Source organism: Tripterygium wilfordii, chromosome 12, assembly GCF_013401445.1.
Source record: "Tripterygium wilfordii isolate XIE 37 chromosome 12, ASM1340144v1, whole genome shotgun sequence".
NCBI classification, from domain to species: domain Eukaryota; kingdom Viridiplantae; phylum Streptophyta; class Magnoliopsida; order Celastrales; family Celastraceae; genus Tripterygium; species Tripterygium wilfordii.
The window spans coordinates 3,087,129-3,114,908 of NC_052243.1; the positions used below are offsets into that span (position 1 = coordinate 3,087,129).

A 27,780-nucleotide genomic window follows, 5' to 3' on the forward strand; every position below is an offset into this window, starting at 1 on the left:
AACCCAAAACTTAATGAAGATTTGATTTATAATAATATTATTTTTATTAAGAAATTAAGAAATTAAATTATTCAAAAAATGTTCGATTTTTTACCCTTCAAACCAACAAGTTAAACCTTCAAAAATATTGTCACAACCGAGTTTAATATATTATTTTTTATTTATTATATATACTTAAAGAAGAATTCTCTCATTCGAATTTAAAATAAAAACCTATGTTTTATCTAAATTCTAAATAATATCCTAGATCATAAAACAGTAAACTCTAAAAAAAAATTAAACTGTACCATATATTCACACTTTTGTCAAATTAACCAAAAAGCATCAAAAATAATAAAACAAAATTTACAAACCTTTCAAAAAAGCTGTCAACACTTTCTCATTTAACCACAAAATTTTTATATTAATATTATGTTCATAGAATTCACAATAACAACTGCAGTTCTGTGAAATGTCCATACAATTCTTGGTTTGTGAGCAAGGAAGAAACTGATGAAAGCTCTAGTCTACCAAAATAAAAAAAACCCAGTTTATAAAGATCTTTACAGTAGCACAAGATCAAAACTCTTCCCATTTGAATTCTTATAGAAGTAACCCAAAGAAGATCTGCCTCACAAAATTTCCAACTTCTGGCTCTCAGGAGCTTTCTTCCCAAAGTTGAGCGGAGTTTGTATGGTTCTCTTGCAAGGACCTGAGAGAAGGCAAGTATAAGATCAATTGTGTTTAACTAATTAGTCATTGGTTATAACTTATAAGGAAAGAAGTGAATTAGAAAACCCTCCTGACCTTTTGTCTTGCTTTGTTTATTAGATGAGATGACAGATGACTTCCATCCCTCATAAGCAACTTTATCCGTTCTCTTGCGCTTCTTGTAACTCGGATGCTGCAAGAACACCATATCAAAGCCATATGAGAAGACTAAAGCCCTTTTTTGAATGATTAGAACCACCCTATATTAAGTTAAATGTTTGAAAAATGTGAAAAATGACCAATGCTCTGCCAAGTTGTCAACGAAACTAAATTGCCAGAAACTCGATCATTCATGTTACTTCAAATCTTAACCACACTTGGCTCCGCTCAGCTGGAACTGATTGGTGGAACCTCTGAGGTAGTTATGATCCCACAGTAGGAGATCTAAGTTGTATAACTTGAACTAAGAATTCTATCTATTGATAAAAGGGACTAGAACTTAATTAATCGAAGGAGCTCAAGGAAACACAAAATGAATTGTACCTTATTATGTCGTAGTATGCGACTTTGGGTTAATGTCAGTCCAATGGAAACTTCCCTTGGTTAATATATATCTCAGGAACACATTATATTCCGGTAAATCAATAAACATCCAATAAGGAAGGTTTAAAAGAATAAAGAAGCAAAATTGGAACTTCTGTAACAGTTTTTTGAATCAACGATATTACAAAGCATGTAAATGGCAGTACTATCAAAGCCTAGAATGATTCAAGAAATCAGTCCGGTGACTAGTGTTGCATAAAGGATGCTAGCAGGTCAAAGCAACAGCATAGAATGTTGTAATATAGAACCCAGAAAAGAGTAAAGATAAATGCATCTCTAGCATAAGAATCATGAACTAAAACACACTTTAAGGGATTGCTATAATACCTCAGACACATCATCAGATGAATAACCGCCATCCTCGAATTTCCTTTTCTCAGGTAATGCATCAAGCAGCTCTACGCAGAGATGAATATGGATCAGGAAAAAAGACAAGCATATAAACTTTACTGCCATTCTAGTTACAAGAATAAAGGGGGAAAACATATATATAATACATTCAAAACGAATTCTAGCTTAAGAGTCAATAAGAACAAGCAATTACCTCGGTTCCCTTTCACTTCCTTGGGATCCTTCTTTTCCTTTGAGGCACCAAAAACATCATAACACAGGTCTCTCATGGAGTTAGCGACCTATTTTACAGCTAACTGCAAATTAGTACAAGCAAATGCTTTGCCAAGGGGAGGGGAGAAAACAGACTTTGGAATGTTAAAAAGTTGAGGGAAAGCATTCCGTACACATGAAAATTCAGCGTCAGAGGTGCCACAAAGCTCATTCAATTTAATCTTGTCAATCTTGAGCTGAGAAACAATTTCAACTCCATATGAGTAAAATCTTAAGAATAGAACATTTTCCAGCTATCATCTGACAGAGATTCTAGTCCTGCTTACCTTGTGCTTCTTTGCACACAAATAGAATGCCACAGCGGTGAAGACAGGGCGAGTGAAATCAGCACTTGCTTTCCTGGATGCTGGTAAAGATGCAAGAAAGCGGTCCTTGTACCTGTCAAATTAACACCTTTCGGTCATCCACAAACAGCACTAGTTGTTTCGGCACAATAATTTTTAACATGCAACAAGAGCAACATATTCATCCTGTAAGAAAATTTATTAAAAGACGAATTAATGAGAATGGGAATTAGTGCTAGGTGTGCAAAAAAGATCTATAAAGTTAAACTGAAGTCGGGGGATTCTATACCCACAGGCATTTCAACAAACACATCGCAAACATCATAGTTAAACACATTCGGTTCATGAACAAAATTACAATAAGACTTACAGTAATAAACCCTTCCGTACAAATGGAATGAGCCTAACGCACCCAAACTGAATCCCCAACTCTCTTATATCCAACTTTGCCCTGCCAAACCATAATTCCAGTTCCAAATTAGATCCAAACCACAAAGTACAAATAGATCAATACTAGGATCACGAAACGAAAAACAAGAAACCCACTTCACACCAAGCCCATTCTGTAGTGAATTGAAGGATCTGTTGTAGGCCTTCTCTGACATCCCACTCATTCTTATCGCTGCATTCCTGTCAAATATGACCTGAAAACTATACCCATTTATACAAAATTTTGTAAGCACACATTTCAAAGCTTCAATGGATTAATAAAAACCAAAATCCAGGAAGCAATAAATACCTTGTTGCGGCAATTTCTAAGCAGATGATAGCCTTGCACACCTCCCCCTGCAAATGACAGTCAAACCCCACAATTCTCAGATTAATTACCACTTACATCACTTTCGTCAATGGGTTTCTATGGATTTGCAAAAATTGAACGAAAAGATACTGACCACTCCGATAATGGAGGAATCGAACTGGACATCACATAGACGGCGGAGCTCCGCAGCTTTTCTGATGACTTGCTTTGATTCTGCGACACCGAGCTTTCTGGCAATATCGGCGACATCCATTTCAAGCGATTTTGGTCTTTTGGGGGGTTTCAAGGTATAGAATCGAAGAAAAGTAGTTTTGCAATTCGGAAGGGAATAGACACAATTGAGGAAGACAACCCAACATAATTTTTGCGTGTATTATTCGTTTCCTTTTGAACATTTGGCGCGCGTTTTGACTTTCATTTCCCGGGAACTATTTGCCGCCCCGCCAAGTGTCGTTTTAATTTTTAACTATTTCCCGGGAACTATTTGAACTAATGTATCTGTCATTTTTATGCACCGTTTCGTATTATTTTTATTTTACATTTTTGTTTTTCTTTTTATTTTGATAAATTTATTTATGTCCCAAAGAATATAAAAGATTAAAATCTTCCTATAATTATAAATCCATTAAAAGTAAATTTTCAATAAAAAATTATAGATTTTTACTCCGATCCATCCGAAACTCTCATTTTTACAATCCAAATAAGGTGAAATTATCATTCTCTTTTAACTCTCCAAAACATCAATCCGAACGAGCCCGGAAAACAATCAGACCCTAAATAGAGCGAACGAGCCCGGAAAACAATCAGACCCTAAATAGAGCGACGTACACCTAATTAGATCATAATTAAAATTTGTGATATCTTGATAAATGTCTTAGTCAATCCTTTTCAAGATTCAAGTGAAGCAACCTTTAATTACAAGCGAAGGAGCAGCAAGTGCTGGTCTAGCAATGCTCCTTACAATTTACAGGAGGTAAAAGGTTCTCAAAGCCAAATGACAATAGCAACTCACACCACCAGGCATTGATGAGTTCATCATCCCTTTATCGTTTATATATGTAACTACTGTAGCATCCCAGTGCCTTACACAATTGTCATTTTGAGCCAAAAATCCAGAATTCCAAAGGGACCATCCTACGGGAAGCTTATAAACTACCAATGATGCATACAGGTACCCCCATCCAAAGCCATGCTGCCCATGCTTTAAATAGCTTGACTTCACATGATATTCACAACCAAACATTGAGTTCGTCTAAACAAATTGCCAACATGAACCGGTATAGGGGGGAAAACAAAACTCTAATTCAACTTCTTGTCAGATGATTCCTCCGTTCCACTTGCCTGAATCAGCTGAAAAGATGAACGCGGTCAATGCTTTGTTGTAAAACAGAGATGCAAAGCATTATAAATTAAAGATGAAAGCACTGAAAACGATAGGGAGATTCAATTTACCAAGGAGCCAACTCGCTCGTATGCTTCCATTACTTTAGGATCTTCTTCATCTTCATAACCCACTTGTAATATTCGAGGTCCATTGATAGACCAAAAGGCTCTTCGACCCCCCTCCTGCAAAGGATTTGATATTACTAGATGCGTTCTCTAAATTATAGAATAAGTCTTTGATGCGGTCTGTGGTCTACCACCATTATTTGGAAGGTGAGTAGGCTTCAACGTCACTGGTAACAACAGTAGGAACAATTTTGACAAATTTAGCATAGCAATTTTGATACTCACTTCACCCAAAAGCAGCTCAAAACAATTAATTTGTAGTTACCTTCATCTTTTTACAAGCTTCCAGTATCCAAGGGCATTAACATCAGTTTATTAAAAAAAAACATCTGAAGCATCTTGTAAGTCAATTCATACACACTTTTCCTTGGTTATTATCAGAACACTCGACAGACAGGCCTTATAAGAGAGATTGAGCAAGATAAGTAGATAACTAACTACTGTGTTTTCATGAAGCCTCAGGGGGCTGACAGGATTGGTCCAAACTTTTGTTCTCAATGGAATGCATAGTCTGAGTTTTTTTTCTAACAGATACAGAATGAATCCTTAGTTTTTCCCTTCAGTTAATTTCCATAATATCTCAATGCAATCACAAGCGAACACAAAAGAAACACACACATAGAGAGAGATTTTAAAACATTTCTTCTTCTCCAATGTTAAAAATAGAAGTTGCATCCAGAACCTACAAGGAGGCTAAGCTGAGATCCTCAGAGAGATCATTACAAGAAGGTGGAGCCATAAATCAAACTAAGACGCCTATCAATGAAAAAGTCAATGGAGCTTCACCATAATTGAAAATTCTATTGTTTCTTTCTTTCCAATCATCCACGTAAATACTATTTCTTGAGCCTCGCTGCCTTGAAACATGCAACATACTTTAAATTTCAAAACAGTTCTTATATGCTAAGAGCATTCACATCATCTAGAAGTGATATTAACAAGGGCTAATATCTTACCTGTAATAAGATCAAGTACACAGCCTCCAGTGCTTGAACACGAATCTCAGGATCGTCAATTGGCTCACGCTCAATAGAAAGTGCACTTCCAAGCTCAAGTGGCATTTTCGATGTGTCCTGTTCGCCATAAACCTGGGCAACAGTCACCAGATCAATGAAACAAATTTTGTAAATAAATGTTTGCAACATATACAAAGAACTGTGGTAAAAGTGACGAAGTGATCAACAGATTCGAGGTGGATAACATCAAACTAGTTAACATAGTGACAAATAAGGGTTACATTTTCTTCTTGCACATTTTTAAGAGGATTAAGTTTAGACCATTCTTTATAGATACAGATTTACAACTATCACTTGGGCCACATATCGATGGATATTATATTAACCCTTCTTGTAGTTGACAAATTAATAAATCAGGAAATGCCAACCAAAAATCAAACGTTGTATGATGGGTAATCAAAAGGGTTAAATAATTCACCTTGTTGCCGGCCACAGGTAGAAGTAGAGCTGGCCAAAGAAACTCAGATGTCAAAAGCAAGTTTTGCAGCTGATTTTCCGCTTCAAAACAGCAGTTGCGGATAGTTCCAGAAACCTATATAAAAGTAAGTATATTTAAAATTTTCTAAAGAGAATCAACGAGACATAGAAACAAAATTTATGATTATGCCTCATTCTCAGACAATGAAACTTTACCAAGGCAAGCTTTGTATTATGCATGTTTGAACCAAAACTTCAGAAGCCTAATATATCAATCCAACAATTGACAAAAACATTACTGCTTGCTCACATGCTAACATAATCTACGTGCTTAATATGTCTGGGCGTGAGTATGATAAAATCATGCTCTACTATGACTCCGCAAAATCAATCTTAATGCGCAAGCTAAGTCTAAGCCATTCATAACAGCTTATTCGCCAAAGGACGATCCTAACCATCAAGATTATTGAAAGAACAGGAGGAAAATCCTTGAAAGACATCATGTTTGGTACCACCAAACTAAGAGAAATTATGACACCAACAAATTACATTGTCATACCTCTTCCTCATAATTGAAGATAAGCAAATGAATGTAGCCACACAACAGTGAAGTGAGTTCAAAATTTGGGAAGCACCACAGAACAACAAAAGACAAATCCCATTGGTGCAATCTATCCCCAAAAATTCTAGGACTTCACAATTCAGGAAGTCAGGAAATATTCTCTTAGTCAAGTTCTAGAATTTACATATTTCAAGGGACCCAAAGAAGTAACAAAGTTCCTACGAATTTTTTCATGCAGTTCGTCAACTAAAAAACATACTAAGACTATTCCTATGGTTTAAAGTTTTTATATCAAACAAATTTTGGGCAATGAATAATGTTCGAGGCACCTGTCCAAAACCAAGCAATCAGAAATTGATCCACTAGTGGAGTCCCAAGACCGGTGAATTCACTCCTAGCTCTTTCTTCTAATAAATGTTATTTGTCTAATAAGTGTTTCCAAACAAACAAAAACGCGCAGAATTATATGTCTATGTGTACAGGAAGAAAATATGCAGTCAAAAATCCTCAAGAGGAAACTTCACATTTTGAGATCATCTTTTTGTACACACCCCTTTCCTTCGCAGCGAACTTGCTGAATCAAACTGTCGTAGAATCTGTTTAAGCAGTCCCTGTTTTGGATCTAGAAACATCGCTCTTCCTGCTTCTTGCTTTGAGATGTTGACGAGAATAGATCCAACGTGATCAAATGGATCATCTGATTTACACATAGGACAGAATGCTTATCAACATTGGGGAGAAAAAGAATGCATAAATGTAAAAGAACGAGAAAAATAAACAACTAGAGACGAGGGTTTCTTTAAAATGTTAAACTTATACTTTTGTCAAGCATTAATAACGTGAAAAGTTAGCTAGTGCTAAATTTGAGGCAGGTTGATCTTAAAAATCAGATGGCTTTTGCAGTTTTTGCGCTAGCAACATGAAAAATGGTCAAACCAAATTCATCATTTTGTGTCATAAGAGTCGAGTGTTTCAGAATTTTCTAACACACTACTGAGGGCTAATCAGTTAGAACTGTCAATAGATAAGCTTTCAAGTTTCAAACTAACTGATTCTTGCTAGAAATGATTATGTAATCTGAATAATCAGTTGATCTACCAATCCACTTTTACTTACCAAAAACAATGTATGACTGGACATTAGAGATGTACGTCAGAGGGAACACCCAGTGTTTATTCATAATAATCAATATAACTTTTACGTAGACACAAACATCATTAAAAAAGAAAAGAACTCACCACTAGTATCATCGGAAGATCTACAGAATGATCTCACAAGCTTCATAATATATAGTCCTCGCATCTTCTCGTCCTCAGTCTGAAAAGCAGTTAAAAATTTGCGTAAGTATTGTTTTCATGTGTAAAGGCACAGCAGAGTAATATTGCTCTACTACTATTTAAGAGAGAAAATTAATGAAGTAGATGCAAATAATTTTTCATTATGGATTCACGTAGCTGATTTAAAATATGTGGGCTTAGGCTTCGATGATGATGGTGATTTCATACGCTAGCAGTTTAAAAACAGCCCTCTGCAAATGTTTATTGCAAAAGAGCCTTTTCATAATAGTACAACCTGAAGAATAGCAGAGATACCAGCATCCAATTGCGTGAGATTAACAAGAAGCATAACCAAAAATCTGGTTATGCTAGAATCTGGCTTAAACAACAGATCCATGGCCGTTTTGACCATTCCGATCTCTATCATTGCTGCAGCTAGATCTGATTTTTGCGAAAGATTTATTAATGCTTCCACTGCCGGTTCTGATACATCCTGAAAAGTAATGAAAATTCAGTTAATCATCCAATGAGAGTTTAAAAAGGGAAAAATAAATGAAAGAATTTTATACTGATAAAATTATGTGTGGTTCACACTGAACGAACTCCCACACTTTTTGACTTAGCAAGGAGTACAAAAAGAACATACAACAAGAAGTTTAAGACGCTCTTGCTGATGAGCTTAAACAGCTTCAGTTACACCAGCCCATCAACAAAAAATAACTGAACAACGATATGCACTATATTGGCACCTTCTTTTCACTTAAAATTCGAGATAATGAGGGCAGCACAATCTTTGCATAATTGGAGAGGGACTGCAAGCCATCATCAGATCCTGTTAGTCCCTGAACAATATCGACAGCAGCCTTCTTCACCTAAAATTTCAATACGAATAGAATTGCTTATTCATAGATCAAAAAACAAATGAAAGAAGAAAAGACAAAAAAGTATCAACATGATGAAAAGCAACACCAACACGAATCTTTCAGGTGAGAATTGTTGTTTCTCTTGAACATTATGTGAAAATAAAAGTTATGAATAAACGAATCACATTCTATGTTAGCCCCAAAATAATCAAACTAGCCATCTAAGACATAATCGAATTTTCACCACCATTAAATTCTCATCCAACAAAGCAATGTTTGCATGAAAAGCAATTGCATAATAGATAATGGGTACCCCTCCACTATTAGGTCCTTTTAATGGAGGTGCATGAGCCCATGAGAAGTGGTATCAGAGCGAAAAGCCGAAAACACATCTTTGTGCATGTGGGTGTGTGTCAACCTGTCATGTTATGGGTAGGACCGAGCCGCTTAAGGGCTTAGCTACGCATCCTGTGATAACAGCTGCCAAAAGAGGGCCTAGCCGGGTCAAGTAGAGTGCGTCCGATGTGGATGTTGGTGCAGAAGCGTGGTGGTTTGTCACACATTCCACATCGTTTAGAGGTGGCATAGTAATGCACTATCTAACGGATAACCCTCCCTCCACTGTTAGGTCCTTGTAGTGGAGGTGTATAGGCCATGACATAACCATTCATCTCTAAAGGTGAAACCTCAACGCATGTAGTAAACAAGATACATGGATTCCATGAATTACATACACCAATTTCAATAACCTAACGAAGTAGCAGAAAAGTCGAATCTATCAAAAGCCAATTCAATGACAAGGAATTCGAGATTTCGTAATTACATATCTACTTACCCACCATCTTTAATAAAAAAGAACTGCAAGTAAATAAAACTCACTGGTGGAGAGGGAGAAGAAAGAAAGCCCAGTAGCTCTTCCAGTTCGGTCGCCATTGCTTCTCTTCCCAGCTTCGCCAGAATTGTGAGCTCCGCGCGTATATCCCTAAATTACCCGTTTTCGGGCATCGTCATCAGCAAATTAAAACGCACCGTTTATAGTTAGGTTCACAAAAGAATATCGTTGGTCCGGCCCGTTTAGATACAAATCTTATTCCGACCCGATAAAAGTAAACAATCAACATGAATATAACTGTCGGGCCAAACTGGCTGGGTCGGGGACTTGTCATCCCGGAACGGCCCGTGGACCTCAATCAAGGGGTCGTGTGAGGCCTGGCCCAAAATTTATATACGGGCTAGATGTCAGCATTTCAAGCCCACAGGGGCCGGCCTGGCCTGTCTAAGGATGTGGGACATGCCAAGCCCGGCTCATCACGAGCCAGCCAGTGTATGACTGCTTTATCATTTTTCCTAGGGGAATGTGGAATTTGTTATGATTGCCACATCGTTTAAGGTAGTACACCCTCTCAATATCGACTGGCATAAGGCTGAACCCGTAAACTCTGTTGAGGATGTCAGTGACGTTTACTATCCTATAGAAATTAAAATTCACTTAGTGTGGTGCGACACCGAACATCATGAGTGTATCCTAAAGAACTTATACAGAGGAAATCCAAGGCAACTCTCAACTACGACCACTACAGGGAATTTGACCTAACCAAGAGGAGGATCTCCCTCTTGAGCGAGGCCGAGCTCACATTCGAGGGGAAAGCAATGGATGTTCGCCCAACAATTGGAAGAACGAAATCATGATACTTCCTCGTGGAAGAGCGACGTGAAACACTATCAAGATAACGAAGAGATCTACGAACTTATTGATGAGATTTCTTCCAATGAAATGTGTGACTTCAGAACTTTGGAGGTTCTTGCTTTGACAGAGAAGTAGAGTAACAGAGGAGCCGAAGGTTGTGTGAAAACTACCTAAATGATGCCCCTCCCAACTCGTTTATGTTTTCTAAACCACCAAGGGTGACAAATGACTTTGCCAAAGTAAACATAGAGAGCGAGGAGTCACCATTTAGTGCAACCCGCCTTTATGAAAAAATCATCAATATGTGCCCCTCTTCAAAAAGCAAAGCAATTATTACGTATTTTGGTCAGCTTACATTTGAAACTTGGTGGCTTGGTGCTAATTGTCATAGAGGTTGGAATGAAAGGCACTCATAGTGGGAAGGGCAAGAAAAGTTAACCTATGCAAAGCTCAGATCGAACAAGGGTTTAGGGGGCAACACATGTATTAAGAGACACGTGTTAGATCCCCATTGGGTAAACTAACATGTTGACTATTCATGATCAGTAAGCCTACGATATCTAGGCATGATCAATCCCAAATCAAGAAACTCATTTGGGATCCTCACAGATCAGTCGTATCATGCGAATGTGCATTTAATTATTTCAATATAAAAAAGAAGAGAGACACTCGAAGTAAAATTTTAAGCAATGCTTTTTGACAATTTTAACCACGGAGCCGTCAGCATCGCTAACATTTGTTGTTTTCAGAATCAAAGCATCCAGTGTCCAAAGCTCTCAATCAGGCTCAAAAGAATTTAATGAACTCATGGGTGTCAATTCGAACTCGAAATCAAGCCTTCTTTATCTTTTGTTATGTAGATTAATGTATTTATGATATATCTAGAAACAATATATAGTATTTAGTGCTTCAATAAAGAAAACTTAAAGAGAGTTTGTTACTATTTTCCCCATTTGTAGCGGTGACATTTATTTAAATCTTGTATATTGTTTGTTTGTTTGTTTCCTAAAAGAGGAAATTTGCAAATTTTCCGGGTGATGACTGGTGAGTCCGAGAGTTCGTCGCGAATTCGTCTTTTAATCCTGAAAGACTCTCCAAAGACCAAATTCTAGCTAGATCGTCATTCATCAAAACAGATTCTTGTAGAAGCAGATAGAGCACACTATCTCTGCAAAATTGGCTTCAATCAGGTAATCCTCGCTATTGAATCTTTCGGTCGATCCTGCTTTTGTATGTTGTGTATCATGAGCTGTGGATTTCTTCTGATGTTTAAAATTTCTACGGAGAAAGGGGCTTTGCGATGTCTCTGTATAAATACAATGGCGATCTGTTATCAGAGAGAAGAGACATTATCGGGACGGTTTTAAAGGCCATCGGCCGTGGTCGTGTTGTTCGTCGGGGAAGTAGGTTTGGACGGATTGTTGGCCGGAAATTATTGCAGAGGTTGGCATTGCTTTCCGCTTTCTCTCTCGCATGTTTCGCGTTCTTCGGCATTAAATTGATGTTCGACGGTAAGGAGGCTCGTAAATAGCTGTTGATTCTGAAAGTAAAAGTAATATGTTTCTTTCTTTGGCTGAGGTTATTGCTTATAAGGTTAAGGAATAGCTGCATAATTCAAGCTGCTTTCTTCCAAGTAATTGTTTGAGTTCCAGATTGTTTTTTCTCGTGGTAATTTGTGCAGTATTTGCACAGTTATATTTTACTTCGTTTTTGTTTCATTGCAGGCAATGTGGAACCTAGTGTTGCATTATCACAGGAAGTACAACAGAAACTTCCAGGATTGGATGACACTGCAAAACCACCACCGAAGAAAAAGCGTGGAACACGTATGAGAAGTTCTCTTACCCTCTGACAACATGATATTGTTATGAGCATTTGCATGTCTTGTTGGATATATCAAGTTATATGAACCTTGTGTGCTCTTTGTAGTGTGTAGTTGCTGGATAATATGGAATCCTCTCTCAATAGATACAAATGTTGTAATACTCCTGCAATGTACTTGGAATCCTAATTTTCCCTTTCATCCAAACTTCAAAGAAGAAAAGAAAATTCAAAATATCTAGCTGTTGTAATGATATTGTTTACAGTAGAGGGGGAGATCAGCCACATTTAATTTGTTTTTGGAGAGGACTTTTGATTTACAAAAACTTTTGGGTAAACAGTGGCATAGATAGGGAATGGAACGCTGCAGTGACCCAGAAAGCGACATAAAATTTAAAAAATCCCCTAATAAAAGAGTCACAGGGATGAAAACCAATATTATATGCATTTGTTGTTTTAGTTTCTCTTTTTCTTTTTATTATTTCATTTTGGAATCGAGGATAATTTTTTTGGATGGCTAAAAGTTTATTAAATCAGCAAGGGGGTGCAACCGTGCAACATAGAGAATTACAAGGAGGCTGGGATAAATGCTTCGAGCAGATGAAACTAAGAATGCTTGCAGCTTACTGCCTTATAGCCTGATAACATCATCTTTCCTCATGGAAAGTGATGTTCTCAATGCAATTTCATTTTGTGCAGTGATATAACTCTGAATCTATCTTCATGCACTCGTCAATTCATTTGTTCTATCACTAAGTAATCTTTTGTTTATGTAGCTGGAAAATTAATTCTTAAAATCCTTTCATTGTTTGCAAATAATATCTTCTACAACATAATTCCTGTCTTCTTTCTCAAACATGATCCTTCAGATCTTCCTTGCAAAGTTGGGTTTGCAGAATCGGTTGATCACATTATTGATCCCAAGGAGATCAGAAATTTTTCAAAATTTTCATTAGAGTACATTAGGCAAGGGGAGGAGACCTTTCAAAGTGATTTATTTGAGCCCAGATTTGGAGGATATCAAACCCTTGAGGAAAGAGAGAAGTCCTTCAATGCTCGAAATCAAACTGTTCACTGTGGTTTTATCGATGGACCACCTGGTACTTCCAGCACTGGATTTGTTTTGGATGAAAAGGACAAGGCATTCATGAATACCTGTCAAGTAGTGGTATCTTCTTGCATTTTTGGGAACTCTGACTTTCTGAGGAGACCAACAAGCAAACAGGTAAATTACCTATTTGTTGTATTCGTTTTCCACACTCTCTTCATAAGAGAGCCTTTTGTTGTGTAGTGCTTATAAAATAGGCAGATGCTGTACAGGAGTTGAATACAGGACACATAGAACTACAATTTGTGAAATTTTTAATCTCTTTTAAGTTTTTTAGTACATATCTCTGCCAGAAGATATTCTTAGTAGCTAAAACAAGACGGATAGGGGATGCACAATTGCATTCTGTTGAAATGAAGAATTGGCAAATTCATATAATTTGGACGCTCATTTAATGTTTTAATTTGCTGAATATCTCTGATTCCTTAGATGCTATAAAAAATGCATATTGGCAGTATTATAAAGCTGCTTTTTACCTCCTCTTATCAAATTATGACGTATAATCTCTTAGTACTTCTTTTCTTGTGCTTATAGCCTTATACAAACCTGTCTGTTTTCCATATGCTTTATCTGGCTAACGTTTTCTGATGAATGTTACTGTAAAACACATTTATTCTAGAATATATGTATGTTCAGTGTCTGTAGGCAGATACTTTCAGTTATTTTTATGCCAATGCTTGGGATGTTTTCCGTTTTGTCGAGCCATTGTTGCTGAACTGGTCCAGATAGTGCTTTTGTTCTCATAGACTTCTTGGAAAAATAATTGCATATGACAAAAAAAGTGGCAATAGTTATCTTGGTTAGAAACATGGGTTGAATTGCTTTAGTATCATAATATGTATGTACTTATTGGTCGCTTTCAGTAACGTTATAAGTTTCTTGCTTGTTTCAGATGAGTGAATTTTCCAAGAAAAATGTTTGTTTTGTAATGTTCGTTGATGAGCAAACACTGTCCACATTGTCTTCAGATGGACATATTCCTGATGATGGAGGGCACATTGGTTTATGGAGAATGGTCATAGTCAGGGACTTGCCATATAAAGACCTGAGGAAAACAGGAAAGGTGCCAAAATTTTTATCTCATCGCCTTTTCCCTTCTGCCAGGTAAATATCACAAGTTAATATGGCTCTCTATTTTGTCAGCCTTACATTTGTTGCTGTAAACCAGTTTGTTAAATCAGGTATCTCTTGTTTTCAGGTATTCAATTTGGCTTGATAGTAAGATGCGGCTTAATTCTGATCCCATGCTGATCATTGAACACTTTTTATGGCGAACAAGATCAGAGTATGCCATTTCAAACCATTATGATCGTCACTGTGTTTGGGATGAGGTTCTCCAAAATAAGCGTCTAAAAAAGTTTGATCCAACGGCCATAGATGAGCAGTTTACTTTTTACCAGTCTGATGGCCTCACCAAGTTTGACCCTTTGGACCCAAACACTTTACTCCCAAGTTGTGCGTGTTGGCACCCCTTTCTTTCTTTTGATCCCATTTCACGTTATATTAGCTCTAGAAAGCAAGGTTCTGATTTTTCTTCTGTTCATCTTGCAGATGTGCCTGAAGGTTCCTTCATTGTCCGAGCTCATACGCCAATGTCAAATTTATTTTCGTGCTTGTGGTTCAACGAAGTTAATCGATTCACTTCACGTGATCAAATAAGCTTTGCATATACATATTTAAAACTGAGGAGAATGAATCCAGATAGACCATTCTACCTAAATATGTTCAAGGTAATGGAGATTTCTGTAGAAATCTGTGAATCTTGTTCTTGCATGAATACCAAATATGTTGTTTTTCTATGCATGGTTTCCAATTGGTAACAACCGGAATTGTGCTACTTTAACTACATTTCTCTCTCGTCCAGAATCTGTCCAATTTGTTTCCGGAGTTCTTCCAATCATATGATGAACCTTTTCAATTGGTGTGAAATCATTTTTGGTGAAATACTTGTATTACTTTGTCATGTGTTGTTACTTCGGGAATCTTTTTTAAATGTCGGAAAAGTTTACAAGAGAAGGCATAAAAGAAGTACACAAAAGTTCCAAATACAAGGAACCAACAACGAACCTTTGACCTAGCAGTAAATTACTAAGTTGCAACCTCAGTGCATGGGGTCAGTTCATGGAAATGGCCTGTCCACTATGTGGTGGTAAGGCTACATACACCTTGCCCTTTCCTTTTCCCTACCCCACCTTCACTGCGGGAGTCTCTTTTCTTTTCTTTTTTTACTAGAAACAACATCAGATTACATTGTTTCTAATGGCCATTGCATTTCCTTTATAGCAAAGTTCCAATGATATTCATAATTCTGAAGAATACACCCAAATGCTAAGGGTAATAGTGTATAAGAATGATCATCATGTGTAGCCATTCTACGATATTAGTGGGAACGAAATGGCTTCCAGACTCAGATATATTTGTCAACATCAAGATATGCAAATAAATGTATGTTGTACGTGGAAAATTATTTTTCTATTTTATTATTTAAAAGAAAATGTTACCCTTTTTTTATGCAGGATTGTGAACGCAGAGCACTTACGAAGCTTTTTGCACACCGGGCAATGCACTAGCTTCCGCATGCTACTTGATCAATTAATTATTTTGGCATTAATGCCTCACCTGGTAAGACTGACTGCAATCACTCTAAATTTCTTACTTTCAAAGATGTTTCAGGTTCTTTTCACTGGCTTGAGTATTTTTTTTAAAAAAATCACTTTACCATGTTCTTAAGGTTGGTTTGTCTACCTTCAACTAATCATGTCAGGTTCCACCTAGCTCAATGTTGTTATTATCGTGATGACTTTAGTTCAATGCTTGCGATGGAAATTAAACAACTGTTGAGCATGATCTAGTTGTTGTCCCAGTTGCAGATCCTTAGATTGGGTCCTCAATTTATATTTTGGTTGTATTAATTTCATAGTGCGCAGAAATTAATCAATTTGATGAATCTGAACATCTCATGAGAATACCAGTTCTATGGTTACTTTGCTAGTTGCATATCCTCCATGCACTCAAATCTGTTGTTCCAGATCTTTGTTAGGGCACAATCATAAACAGACCATAAGCACCAGCTTGCAATAGATGAAGCTCATAGAGCTTTATTGAGAACTTATGCATGCATAAGCATATTAGTTACTGCTGAGCCAGTTCGACATGGAAGTTTCTTAGGTTGCATAGAGCCGTGACATCTTACTCAATCTTGGAATGGTTCATTCATGGCAATCGGCTTCATGTATCTATCTGCAGGTTATAGAACTTCATGGTTGCACACGATGGGCCTGAATCATAGTTGTGAGACTGTCACTTGGATCTTCATTGCTAGAAGATTGAACAGCTCAAAATTCAGTCATTAATGTGTTAAGTTTTCAGGATTGGGGAAACCCACTTTACATGGGCGTGCGTGGTATACTATGTCTTGGAGGAAAGCCCCTGAACTCAAAAAGCTTAAGCCATTGAGTTGGGCCTCCTCCATTTCTTATAAACCACACTTCAATCTTGCTATTTTGCCCGATGTGGGACTTGTTGCAGTGTGGTTCTCCAACTTGATGTAAATCAAGCTACAACTGGGAAATCTGTGTTAATAGAGAGTTAAGAAAAGTTACTTTCTCCATATTTTAGGTCATATGACAGATTGACAATTAGTTTCCATCATACATATGGTACTGCTGATGTTCCTTTACAATATGAGTTCTAACAATTGACATGGTAGCAGAAAAACAAGAGACTGATGTTCTTTCATGCTGCATCAATGTCTTTCAAAGGCAGCTAGACTGTAGAAAGAATGCAGAAAGATCAATCGTACAAAATGACATTTTCATTCTTATCAGTAGCCACTGGTTGCTGGTTTGTTTACTGAAAATTGAACAGTGAAATAACCTTTGACCAAAAGTTCCATACAGCTCAGGATCACTTGATCAAGACACAGACTCACTAGTCGGTTCTGCAAGCATTGTTTTATAGCTGCACAAGTTTTCAACTTGAGCTTTGGGGTCCGATCCCCAAGGTGTACACGAACTAATATTTGATTAATTACCTTATCTTTCACGGTATATTTTGTAAAGCAGTAGCATGCATATTGTGCTTTATTTTTTTTTGCATACAGTCTTAGACCATTCAAATCATGCATTTGATGAAGATTCTTTCTGAAAGATGTACTACCAAGTCTTTTGCTCATCTTTAAATACTGAACCTTCCTTTGTTGGCCATCAAGACCCTTTAACCAAGGCACAGAAATTAGAGTGCCCAACGCTGTATGTGAAAATTGGAGGAAACTAAAGAGATCAAATTATCAACCAATTTTTTCCTGTTTAGTTTCTTCCAATATTTCATATCCAGAATTCACTTGTCCCTAAAACTCAACTAATGTTGTTGTGCGTTGAATGTAAGAATTAGAGAAGACTAAACTGAGGGGAAGACCCAGGGTGTGTGGGATTCCGCACTTTAAACTGAAAACTTTCCACTAAAACGATTCATCTTTCCCTGTGTTTTCTGTTTAGTTTTCTCCAATGTCTTATATCATTATCAGACAAAACCCAGTAATTTTTTTACTTCCATAATTTTTTTTGTGAGAGTTTTTTTTTTTTTAAAAATATTTTTGACAAATGTTTTCTGTAAATAATGCACAATTAATTGTTTTTAATAAAAAAAAGGGAAAGGAAAATAAGAACATTAATAAAGAGCAACAGTCAACAGAGTAGACATGGTGAATATCGCTCAAGACTCTCGGATCAAATGGAGGCTTGCTTGACGAAATGCTGGCATGGGAATAGTATCTTGAGAGCCCTTAAACCTGATAATTTGAAGCTCTCAAACACCCACCTTCGTTTCTCTTCCAACGCCATCAACGCTGGTTAGATTCTTCAATTCTTTCAAAGAAACTGATTAACCCAATTGAATTGGAGATTTCTTTGGCGGTGGGTTTTGCATAATCAATCTCTTCTTTGTGATTGAATTCTTGCAGGACAAGGAAGGGCAGTTAGGAGGGCTTATGATGCACTGTTGTTGGATGCTGGAGGTACCCTTTTGCAATTGTCAAAACCCGTTGAAGAAACATACGCCTCCATTGCCACCAAATACGGTTCATTTCTCTCTCAAATTTATGTATCATGTTGTGCTTTCTTCCAATTCAACAGTTTTCGTTTTTTCTTTTTTCTTTTTAACTTTGGTTGTACGGGGATAATGCTTATTATTGTGGACTCCAATTTGTCATTCAGGACTAAGGTTGAGTCCAGCTGAGATTAAGCAAGGTTTTAAGAGAGCATTTGCAGCTCCATGGCCTGAAAAGCTCCGTTACCAGGTCAGTTTTGTTTTCTCTGGCTAGCTAACTGAAATTTCATGTACTTTCTGCTTATTTGTAATGAGGATTTGGGATTTGATCCGATGCTTTTATACAAGGTGTTTTAACATATTGCTCCTTCTATGGCATCTTGCCTGTCTCCAGTAGTTTTCGAATATTGTTTTCGTTGCTTTAGTAGCCTTGCATATTGTTTCAAGAAAAAGTTGTTAGATAAAGTATCATGTTCTTGTTTGTAAATGAGACTCCTTTTTCTGTGGCAAACAACAATTGCCTCATTTGCCCTTGGAAATCGTTAGTGTTTATTTTTCAATTTGAGATCAAGGCCTGGCAGGGTTTTCTATTTGTTGCCTAATACATACAGAAGTTAGCAGTTTCTTTGTAGCTGGCATGTGAATGAAGCATTTTTTCTTGTAGAATATGAGAATATCAACCTGCTGCCCCAATAGCCGTTTAAGGCTTCACTAGTTCATATTTTGTTACAGATTAATGTTTTTGTTTTAAAGTTCCATCTATGACAATATGAAATCTGTGACAATCTTTTCATATTCAGCTGTTATAAAAATGTTTAAAGTCACAATCTTTCTCTTGCTGCAATATATTTCAAGGTCGATTATATCATTTTTAACAAATAAATGACCTCTTCTGCAGAAAAAGACACAACGCCATGTGTCTATGAGCCATGAGCTTGTTATGTATGATTTTTTTTCTCTCTGTCGCTCAGTGTGAAGTTTGATTAGCTATGTGAAATAGATTAATGTTTCCTTCTACTTAAGTGGCCTTAATTAAGCAAAATACATCATATGGTGAAAAAAATAACTGAAGTACGTTGTTTCTTATGTCTTATACACTATAATCAGGGGGATGGGAGGACATTTTGGAGACTTGTTGTCTCTGAAGCCACTGGTTGTGCCAACAATGATTATTTTGAAGAAGTCTATGAGGTAAAAACACAGTTTTGCATTCTTATCATAATCATGTTAATTGTGACTTGTTCTATAGAGCCATGGCTGTCAACATATTTAATGCAATCATGGAGTATTTATTATCACTATAATATGAACTTCTGAAGTCATATTAGCTGCTCTACTCAGTACTATGCAGAAGGTGATGCATGGCATCTTCCTGATGGGGCTTACGAAACAATATTGCTCCTCAGAGATGCTGGAGGTATACTCACTTATCACCCTGCTTTTTTGTTCAATATGTAAGGCAATGGATCTTACTTGTTCTTCCTTTCTGACCTTCTAAGTAATGACACAGTCAAGGTGGCTGTCGTGTCCAATTTTGACACTCGCTTGAGGAAGCTATTGAGGGACCTTAACATTGTAGATCTGTAAGCATTATTCTTCGCTGTCGTCTGCTTCTTGTGCATGGTTCTTTGAGGGTGGCAAATTTCTGTCTAATTCCATAGCATCTTTAATTTTTCGTGTGATTCTTCATGTTTACCATACGCTCTTAGACCAGGATTCCTTAGAACAGTGAAAATTTTATCTTTATGCCTATGGAGTCATCCTTGGTATGTCAAAAAAATGTTGAAAATCTTGTCTTTGTTCTCTATTAAGACTGTTCTGGGGAGGAACAAACAAGAATTTAGTAATTGGTTGCTTATGGGAGGACAGTAATATCAGGCAGCTATACGTGCTTCAGTGTATAAAGTTGGAAGGACGTTTTGTGATTTTGTTTGCTTTCTCCCTTCCTTGTCAGGTTTGATTCTGTTATTATATCTTCAGAGGTTGGATATGAAAAACCAGATGCGAGAATATTTAAAGCTGCTTTAGGTATGTAATGTCAACAAATGTTCTGCTTAAAGATTCAGTCGCGGGGAATATGCTACCTATTTGTTATCGTGATTATTGAAAATTTCGGTTCATGACTAGTTTAGCCACTAATAATGTATATCTGTCGCCTCTGCCTCTGGTTTATTTGAATGTCTTACTGTGTTGAAAATATCTGAACTACAAAATATAAAGAGTTTTGTCTAATTGGTTCACAAGTTTCTTAAGTTGAGAGAGTCTTTTATGTTACAAATCTAAAACCGGCATAAGATGTTCTTTCATCCCTCTACCAAATGAACATATTAGAAAACAGGAAGATTAGTGCTAATCCCCTATTATACATTACATCTGATGATTTTAGAAGACGAAAGTGAAACAATCATCATAATGCACAGTATTTGTTGCAGATCAAATTGGCGTGGAGCCTGGGAAGGCAGTACACGTTGGCGATGATGAAAATGCTGATAAGCTTGGGGCCAATGGCGTCGGGATTGATTGCTGGTAGACTGTTATCTAGCCTTGCATAAACACATTTATGTATATATATACTGTCATACTTGAGGCATTGTTCATGATTTATATAACCATCACAATTATTAGTTGGTCCTATTGAGGACGACTTTGATTCAATGTGTGTGAAACTTATGTTCTCCTATTTCTTTCAATTTATAGCTGACAAACCCCCTGAAATTCAGTTTCCTAATGCATTTTTCTTCCCCAGCTGCCGTGGGGGTAGTGGATTTGTGAACTTGGCACATACATGCATGCTAGCCTGTTAGGAGTAAAACTTCACTGTTTACATCTTCTGCATTTGTTCTCAAATTCATACAATATCCATACAGGTTATGGGGAAAAGATGTGAAGACATTCTTACAGATACAAAGTCGCCTCCTCATCTCAGAATCCAAAACATAGTTTCAAAGAAATCAGGTACGGTGTGTTTGATGTTTGGGCGATATACATGTTTCTTTAATTGACCTTGTAACTGGATGCCATTGTTATGATATGAAGAAAACTATTGTTCTAACCTTCTGTATAAAAACATGCTTCACAGGGTTCTGGTTTGTTCACCACATATAATGAGTACCGATTGAGCGGCCTCCTGATGTGTAGCAGATCCTATGTTTAGTGAAAAGTTCAAACTTGACCAAAGTGTTGGATTTGCAGGAGGGTCCGAGTTTTTTGTGTGTATTTTGTTATTAGCAAAAGAACACTGCAGCAACCAAAATATATATATATAAATCACAACCCAACGGCATTTTATCCTCCTGATATCATGTCAAGTAAGAATAGTTTTCGAAGTACAATCCAATTCTCAATCCTATGCAAGTTGGGTCATTGTACATAAATCCCTCATTTAAATCAAAAATAATTCTGAAAATTACTTACTGTAAACTAATGTCTCAAAACACATGATATTTATTTGCTACCCAAGCTTTACTGCCTAAACATCCAATAATTAAGCATTTCAAAATAGAATACTCTGCTATTATTATCATAAATTAATGGACATCAGGCATACTACAATGAAGACCACATATACGAGAGAGCGAAGACAAGGAAAAACCATAAGATAAAACAAATTGCGTGCATTAAAATCCAATCCAATGAAGCTTGCAGAAACAGAACAATTTTTAGCTTACCAACGTACAATTCAACTGCCAGTGTTAAAACCATCAGACAAGAAAGAAGTCTGCTCAAGGAATTTTTTAGGCAAGATATCGATACATTTTCCTGTCATTGTTGTCTCTTTCTAAGAAATCCCTCTCAATTAGGGACTCAATCCGCTTCTTAATCTCCGTAGGGTTAGCTAGGAAGCGAGACTGCAATTGCTTAGTTACCTCGGTGATTATATTGTTATGATCCAATACCCTCCTTGATTTCATGATCCTAACTATTGCTGCTTCAATCTGTGGCTTCCTGTCCTCTTCCACTCTCTGCCTCGTCTCCTGCTTCTCTGGTTCTGATTCCTTCTGTGCAACAACTGTTCCTATCTTCACCTTGTACAATTTGCTAGTAAACTTGTCATTCACAAAAAATGCATCATCTTCGCCAATTTCTTTACTCATAGGATCTTTTCGAAGAACATTCTTTCCCTTCACACAAGCCATAGATTGCAAACACCTCTTCAAGTCTGAAGCAGTAATCTCAGTGGCCTGCTCTATCTCCTTGTAGCTAACGCGATCAGCATTGTTAAACAGCATGAGAACACACATTTGATAAGTGGAGACATTCAACTCATGCTTTTGACCCTTTCCAAATGTTGCTTTGATATCCGCTGTACCCATATTAGTTTGCCAGGATAATCTCCGACCAGTATGAGTCCCTAGATAATATGACCTGAACTTCTCACATAGTGCTGTCATTTCAACTGGCAAGTTGCATGTAATGCTTGGCTGAGTTGGCCAGGACCCAGTAGTCAGAACCTGAACAGCTAGGGTAGGGCCATCCACAAGCTCAGGATGGCTTGCATAAAACCCTAGCATCGTGTCCTGGGATGTTTTCATGTCCGTGAACATGCCTTCTAACTTTGAAGTAAATTGGTAGCCACATTCTGTCTTAAGCTTGACTATCAGACCCCTCTCTGCATCATCAGATACAGTTTTCCCAGACAACAGCCGCTTGGCTAAATGCTGTTTATAATACTTTTCGAATACATCTTTCTCCTGCAGGTAGCGAAATAACATCATCACCTTGTCAAGAATAAGTTCTGCATCCTCCTCACTTACACCCTTCAAACCTTTGCGAAGTTTGTCATCCACAAATAATGAAATGAACTCAGGTGAACGAAGATTCAAATTAATGAAGTATTCAAAAGAGGAATTCAAAGCATTCTGGAATGTCTTGTCATTGTTAAATGCCATGCTTATTATGTTATCATACTTATCTTTTTCATCCAACAGCCGCTGGACAAACTCAACGGGATCTTTCAATCTTTCTGGATCAGTGACCAACTGTTTACCAGTGTCCCTGAGGTGAGAAGTCATCACTTCTCTGATTGTTGAAAGCCCGTTGGGGACCCTATGAAACAAATTGTACATTCTTCCCATGTCTTCATACTTATCATCAATAAGCATATTTACCAAGCCCGAATTCTCCATGTGGACCAATCTAAGCATGTGATTAGCAATCATCTCCTTCTCAACCACGTTTGTTATCTTAACTTCGCTCTTGGAATCCAAATAATGGGTCACTCTGTCCATTTCTTCATTAAGACGTCTCTCAGCTTTCTTTAGATACTCCCCACAATCACAACAGTCAATGAACTTCTGAGATTCACCCCGGTAAAACTCCGCTGAGACCTCAAGGAAAGGCTTTTCAAAGTCTTCTTGGTAAACAGAAGAACCCAACTCCATAAGCATCTTAATTATATTCCTCATCAGTCCTCGGTTAATAACTTCACCGGTCCGTTCTCTGAGCACCAATTCAAGAAGCGTATTTAGAAGCCTTGTATGAATTTTGCTGGAGTGAATAATTTTATCCCTCCATAGGTTCAGGCCCAGCTCATGAACAGGGGTTTTATTAGTACTCGGTATGTAAGTCCTGTCCATGTACATCAGTATGTCTCTAATCATTTGCAAAGCTTTATTATGGTCATTCCATTTCCTGTTCAACTCTTCAAGAAATGAATCTCCCTGAGCCACCTCAATAGATTTTGATATTTCTCTGAGATGCGAAGTCATGGTCGTAACCAGCCCAGAGTACAACTTCTCACCATATTTGTGCAGCACCATATTATACGCATTTCTGCAATTAAGACAAGACCATAATGTCAACATAGAGACCCTTCAATTGTGTGTATAAATGCTTTTTCTTTCCCCTGGGAAATATCACATGACAAGCGGACTGGAAAAGCGATACCAAAAAGATTCATTTAACTAAGCAAGAAGATCTCAGATGCATGCAATGTGTAGTGCCACCACCTTCAGAAGAAAACTTTAATAAAAAATACTCCTAGAGTGGATCAAGCTACAAACTTATAAATCTATCTATAAAGATTGCCGTGAAATCATGGTATGGCTTTTAGAAGAACTCACAACATGTTTTCTTTCTGACACCTCTTGTATGAGAGGAGTTTAAAACATACTCTTCTTAGGGCACACTCTCTGAGCCCTTTTTATAGTTACTTTAAATTCTTCCAAAGGCCAACAAGAAAATACCTTTATGGAGCGAAAGCTGTGAAAGACCAAAGAAAAATTACAGAAAAAAATTCTAAAGAACCAACACAAACTGATAAGCCCACATTTGAACTACCACAAGCCGGCAGGATATCATGGCAATCCAAAACCACACAGACCAAGGCAATAGCCTGGTGTGGATACTAGGCAACATAACAGCAATTCTATAGATCATTTCAAGTGTATATTACAATGCCCAATAGAATTCCCACCATTGGTAAAGACTAAAAAAAACTAAATAATGATTGGTAAAGATTAAAAAGAACCACAATAAGTCTTGAATTTGACTACAGGCTGCTTGTGGAAAAAAACACAATAAAAAAGGATATCTAAGGAACAGATGAAATTCACGAAAATGGAGAAAAATACATCTCTGCCTCTTTCCAATTCAGCCAATGTTCCTCTTACTAGAGAGACATTCAAAATACCAACTGTGGCTGTCTCCTTATATCCATTCTCAACCATTGGAGGTCACAGTTAACAGGACTCATCCAGTAGCTGAGGATTTGAAGAGACTAACATAATTGCATCAATTTGGATATAAAGGTCATGCTAGTAGAATCATGCGATAGTTAAAGAAGGCATTTAAAAAAAATTTGCATTTACACTATTGTAAACAATGCTCTACCAGAAATGAATTGAAGACGAGAATGTCGTATTGAGCAACACCACCTTCATTACCCATTTATGTCAAGCTACGGATAGAACAAATCATGCATGCTAAAGTGTCTCGTCAATGGATTTCTCGCACCTAATCCTAGCTGGATTAGGTGTTCCAGGAAAAACCTTGGCCAAGCAATAAAGTTCTTTCATCACAATGTAGAGTTCTATTATAAAGAAGGCAGATTATTTTACTCCCATTCCTCTTGGGATCATAATACGAACAAGCCACATCCTAGTGTTCTACATCATTTACAAAGAATTGTCTGTGTCACTCAAGGGAACTCCTATTTACAATATCATCCTATTAGTCTAACTGAACGATTAGGTGTTACATTGAAAATTTCTACAAGCACATAATCAGCTTTCAGGTATTAATATATTATCAGAGAATTTAAAATGTCCTACATAAAAACGTAAACAACACCCGTGCATAAGGCTTTTGCATACCTTACGCCCATATAATATGCAGGGATGTTGTTTCAGGTATTGAATCTATTACCTTTATTTTAGGTTGCACCCTGTAACTCTACTACTAGGCCACATGTTCGCATATAAAATGGTAAACAACTCCCGAGCACAAAGCTCTCGCGGCAGTACTTATGTGGCCGTTTCAAGAAATTGAACACACTTTGTAACTCTACCACTGAGGCCACTGATGCATAAAATTATCATGAATTCCGTATGCATATAAATGAGCATAAGCTTAGAGCAATAAGAGGTCCTCGCAGTAAATCATCCAAGGACTTAAATAAAGGAAACAAGTCTACCCCTCCTCAAATCATCAGGGTAACAACACCACAGAAACAAACATAATTAGGCAAGAACAAAAATCTTTGAGCGACTAAATCCAACAGCAAAACCTCATCAAAATTCCTGAAAAAATAAATACCAGCACAAAAGATGGAACATACAAGTGTGTCCTCCACGAGTCTTAATTCACCACTAGTCCCATGTATCATCTAAAATCATCAGAAAAAAAACTTCAACAATCAAAAAAAGAAAAGAGCAGACAAACCTATAGAGCTCTTCAAAGCTGAGTCCGCTAGCATTATGATTGTAAATCTCATGGATCGCGTGTTCCAGAATCTTCCAAGTCTTGTCGGCGTATTTGGGATCCACCACCACCCGGTGCTTAAACGCCTCTATCTGGAAATTCCTTTTCTTCTGGTTACTCATCCTCTTCCCCTCCTCTCTCTCTCTCTCTGCTACTTCTTCCAATCCGATCTTCCAACTCTGTAGATGATAAAAACAAAACGTTATCGGAAGATTAACGGCCAGAATACGATTCAGCAGACGCTGATTCGAACGGCAGAACCGGTGACTGACCGTGAAATTTGAGTGTGCTCTGGAGGATTAGGGTTTGAGATTGAAACAATAAAGAGCGATAAATCGAGTGTATGTGAAACTACGAGTGTATATAGATTGAAAATTGAGAGGAATAAGACAAAAATGAAGAGGATTTGAGACTTGACGAGGGATTTGTGCACAAGATACGTTGTTTCCTCTCCTCTTGCTGGTTTGGTATTTTGGGAAGAACAAGTTCCGAGCCTCCTTTGTTTTATTATATATTTTTTTATTGTTTGAAAAAAATATAATTTTTTTTATTTATTTAACTTTTTATTTCTTTTATGAGATTATGGTACATAATCCCATATTTATCTATCAATTATATTTCTGAACGATTTTAAAAAAATTTATATAATATCAATTACTATTGTTTTTTTTTCCTTCTAAAAAAATAACTATTGTTTTTTAGTTATTTTGAACCTTTTGGTCTTCTTTATTTGACTACATAAGATCACGAGGGAGGAAGAAAATGAATGAAATTAATATAATTTAAGAAAATAGTTGATGATGTTGTAGGTAGGATTGACCTTGCCAAACAATTACTAATTCATTCCTTCCGGATTGGTTGTTTTCCTAGTGAATATCTAGAGGATGTGCTCGTAGGAACTTCTTCAATGCTCACGTCAGTACATAACTTTGTTAGAGAGGATAACTTAGTGTTTGGAGAACAAACTATTGAAAGTGTAGTTAGAATATTTATCTAGTGCTTGAGGTCATTTTTTATGAGTTGAAGTGTTCTAATTGTAGTCTCACTTTGGTCTTGATAAGGGTTTATCAGAGGATAAATTACTAAATTCCATCCATATTCGTTAGACTATGTATGGAGTTTGTGTCCTTTATGGATACGTCATTATTCGCGAGTGATGGCCATCTCGGCTTAATGCCTAGGAGCCTACCTCAATTATGATCGAGGTACCACCTCTGTTGTGATTAGGGTACCACCTCGGCTTGAGCAAAGGTGGTGCTTCCTCATTTTCTTCAAGATGTCCTTTATGCACTGTGATGTCAGATGTCAATACCCCACTAGATCTAGAATTCGCATCATTGTGTAAAAAATATGTGTCGTTGAACACACCAAAAATAATCGGTGATCAAAAAGTCTCGATATATGGATGAGATATAATCTTGAGTGAAGAAACCCTAGATCGCAACCTTATTCAACACATAACAAAGATATGAGCGTAAATTTACATATGGAGAGGAGGAAAAAAGGCGAGAGAAGCTCGATATTGTCCTCCTCCCATTTCCTTAGGAATTTTTGTTTTGAAATTGTAGAGAGAGGAGAGAGAAACAAAGAAGA

General features: G+C 37.1%; 5 protein-coding genes across 5 annotated transcripts; 2 read left to right on the forward strand and 3 right to left on the reverse strand.

Annotated features, from left to right (window-relative positions):
* Positions 1-354: 354 nt before the first annotated feature.
* Positions 355-3,313, reverse strand: LOC120011313 (origin of replication complex subunit 6). Its single transcript, XM_038862401.1, has 10 exons — positions 3,095-3,313; positions 2,941-2,987; positions 2,748-2,852; positions 2,572-2,652; positions 2,184-2,295; positions 2,031-2,093; positions 1,838-1,925; positions 1,621-1,691; positions 787-883; positions 355-691 (listed from the first exon to the last, which is right to left on the reverse strand). Exons 1-10 carry the CDS (start codon positions 3,212-3,214, stop codon positions 612-614), a joined length of 864 nt encoding a protein of 287 aa, XP_038718329.1. The 5' UTR covers positions 3,215-3,313; the 3' UTR covers positions 355-611.
* A 522-nt stretch (positions 3,314-3,835) lies between these two features.
* On the reverse strand, positions 3,836-9,638 carry LOC120010328 (protein HGH1 homolog). Its single transcript, XM_038861104.1, has 9 exons — positions 9,485-9,638; positions 8,492-8,614; positions 8,038-8,235; positions 7,704-7,782; positions 7,017-7,162; positions 5,905-6,018; positions 5,427-5,558; positions 4,414-4,527; positions 3,836-4,311 (listed from the first exon to the last, which is right to left on the reverse strand). The coding sequence occupies exons 1-9, from the start codon at positions 9,536-9,538 to the stop codon at positions 4,261-4,263; spliced, it is 1,011 nt and encodes a 336-aa protein (XP_038717032.1). The 5' UTR covers positions 9,539-9,638; the 3' UTR covers positions 3,836-4,260.
* Positions 9,639-11,205: 1,567 nt separating this feature from the next.
* On the forward strand, positions 11,206-16,833 carry LOC120010598. The gene is made up of 9 exons (XM_038861377.1): positions 11,206-11,482; positions 11,583-11,803; positions 12,017-12,118; positions 12,983-13,338; positions 14,114-14,325; positions 14,420-14,676; positions 14,773-14,951; positions 15,738-15,843; positions 16,468-16,833. The coding sequence occupies exons 2-8, from the start codon at positions 11,593-11,595 to the stop codon at positions 15,789-15,791; spliced, it is 1,371 nt and encodes a 456-aa protein (XP_038717305.1). The 5' UTR covers positions 11,206-11,482; positions 11,583-11,592; the 3' UTR covers positions 15,792-15,843; positions 16,468-16,833.
* Positions 16,834-17,909: 1,076 nt separating this feature from the next.
* On the forward strand, positions 17,910-21,614 carry LOC120010600 (haloacid dehalogenase-like hydrolase domain-containing protein 3). Its single transcript, XM_038861378.1, has 10 exons — positions 17,910-18,070; positions 18,182-18,298; positions 18,435-18,517; positions 19,375-19,458; positions 19,609-19,684; positions 19,778-19,850; positions 20,222-20,295; positions 20,700-20,793; positions 21,135-21,222; positions 21,347-21,614. The coding sequence occupies exons 1-9, from the start codon at positions 17,953-17,955 to the stop codon at positions 21,205-21,207; spliced, it is 792 nt and encodes a 263-aa protein (XP_038717306.1). The 5' UTR covers positions 17,910-17,952; the 3' UTR covers positions 21,208-21,222; positions 21,347-21,614.
* A 232-nt stretch (positions 21,615-21,846) lies between these two features.
* LOC120010597 (cullin-3B-like) lies at positions 21,847-26,680 on the reverse strand. The gene is made up of 3 exons (XM_038861376.1): positions 26,460-26,680; positions 26,149-26,366; positions 21,847-24,039 (listed from the first exon to the last, which is right to left on the reverse strand). The coding sequence occupies exons 2-3, from the start codon at positions 26,307-26,309 to the stop codon at positions 22,002-22,004; spliced, it is 2,199 nt and encodes a 732-aa protein (XP_038717304.1). The 5' UTR covers positions 26,310-26,366; positions 26,460-26,680; the 3' UTR covers positions 21,847-22,001.
* Between the last annotated feature and the right edge of the window lie 1,100 nt (positions 26,681-27,780).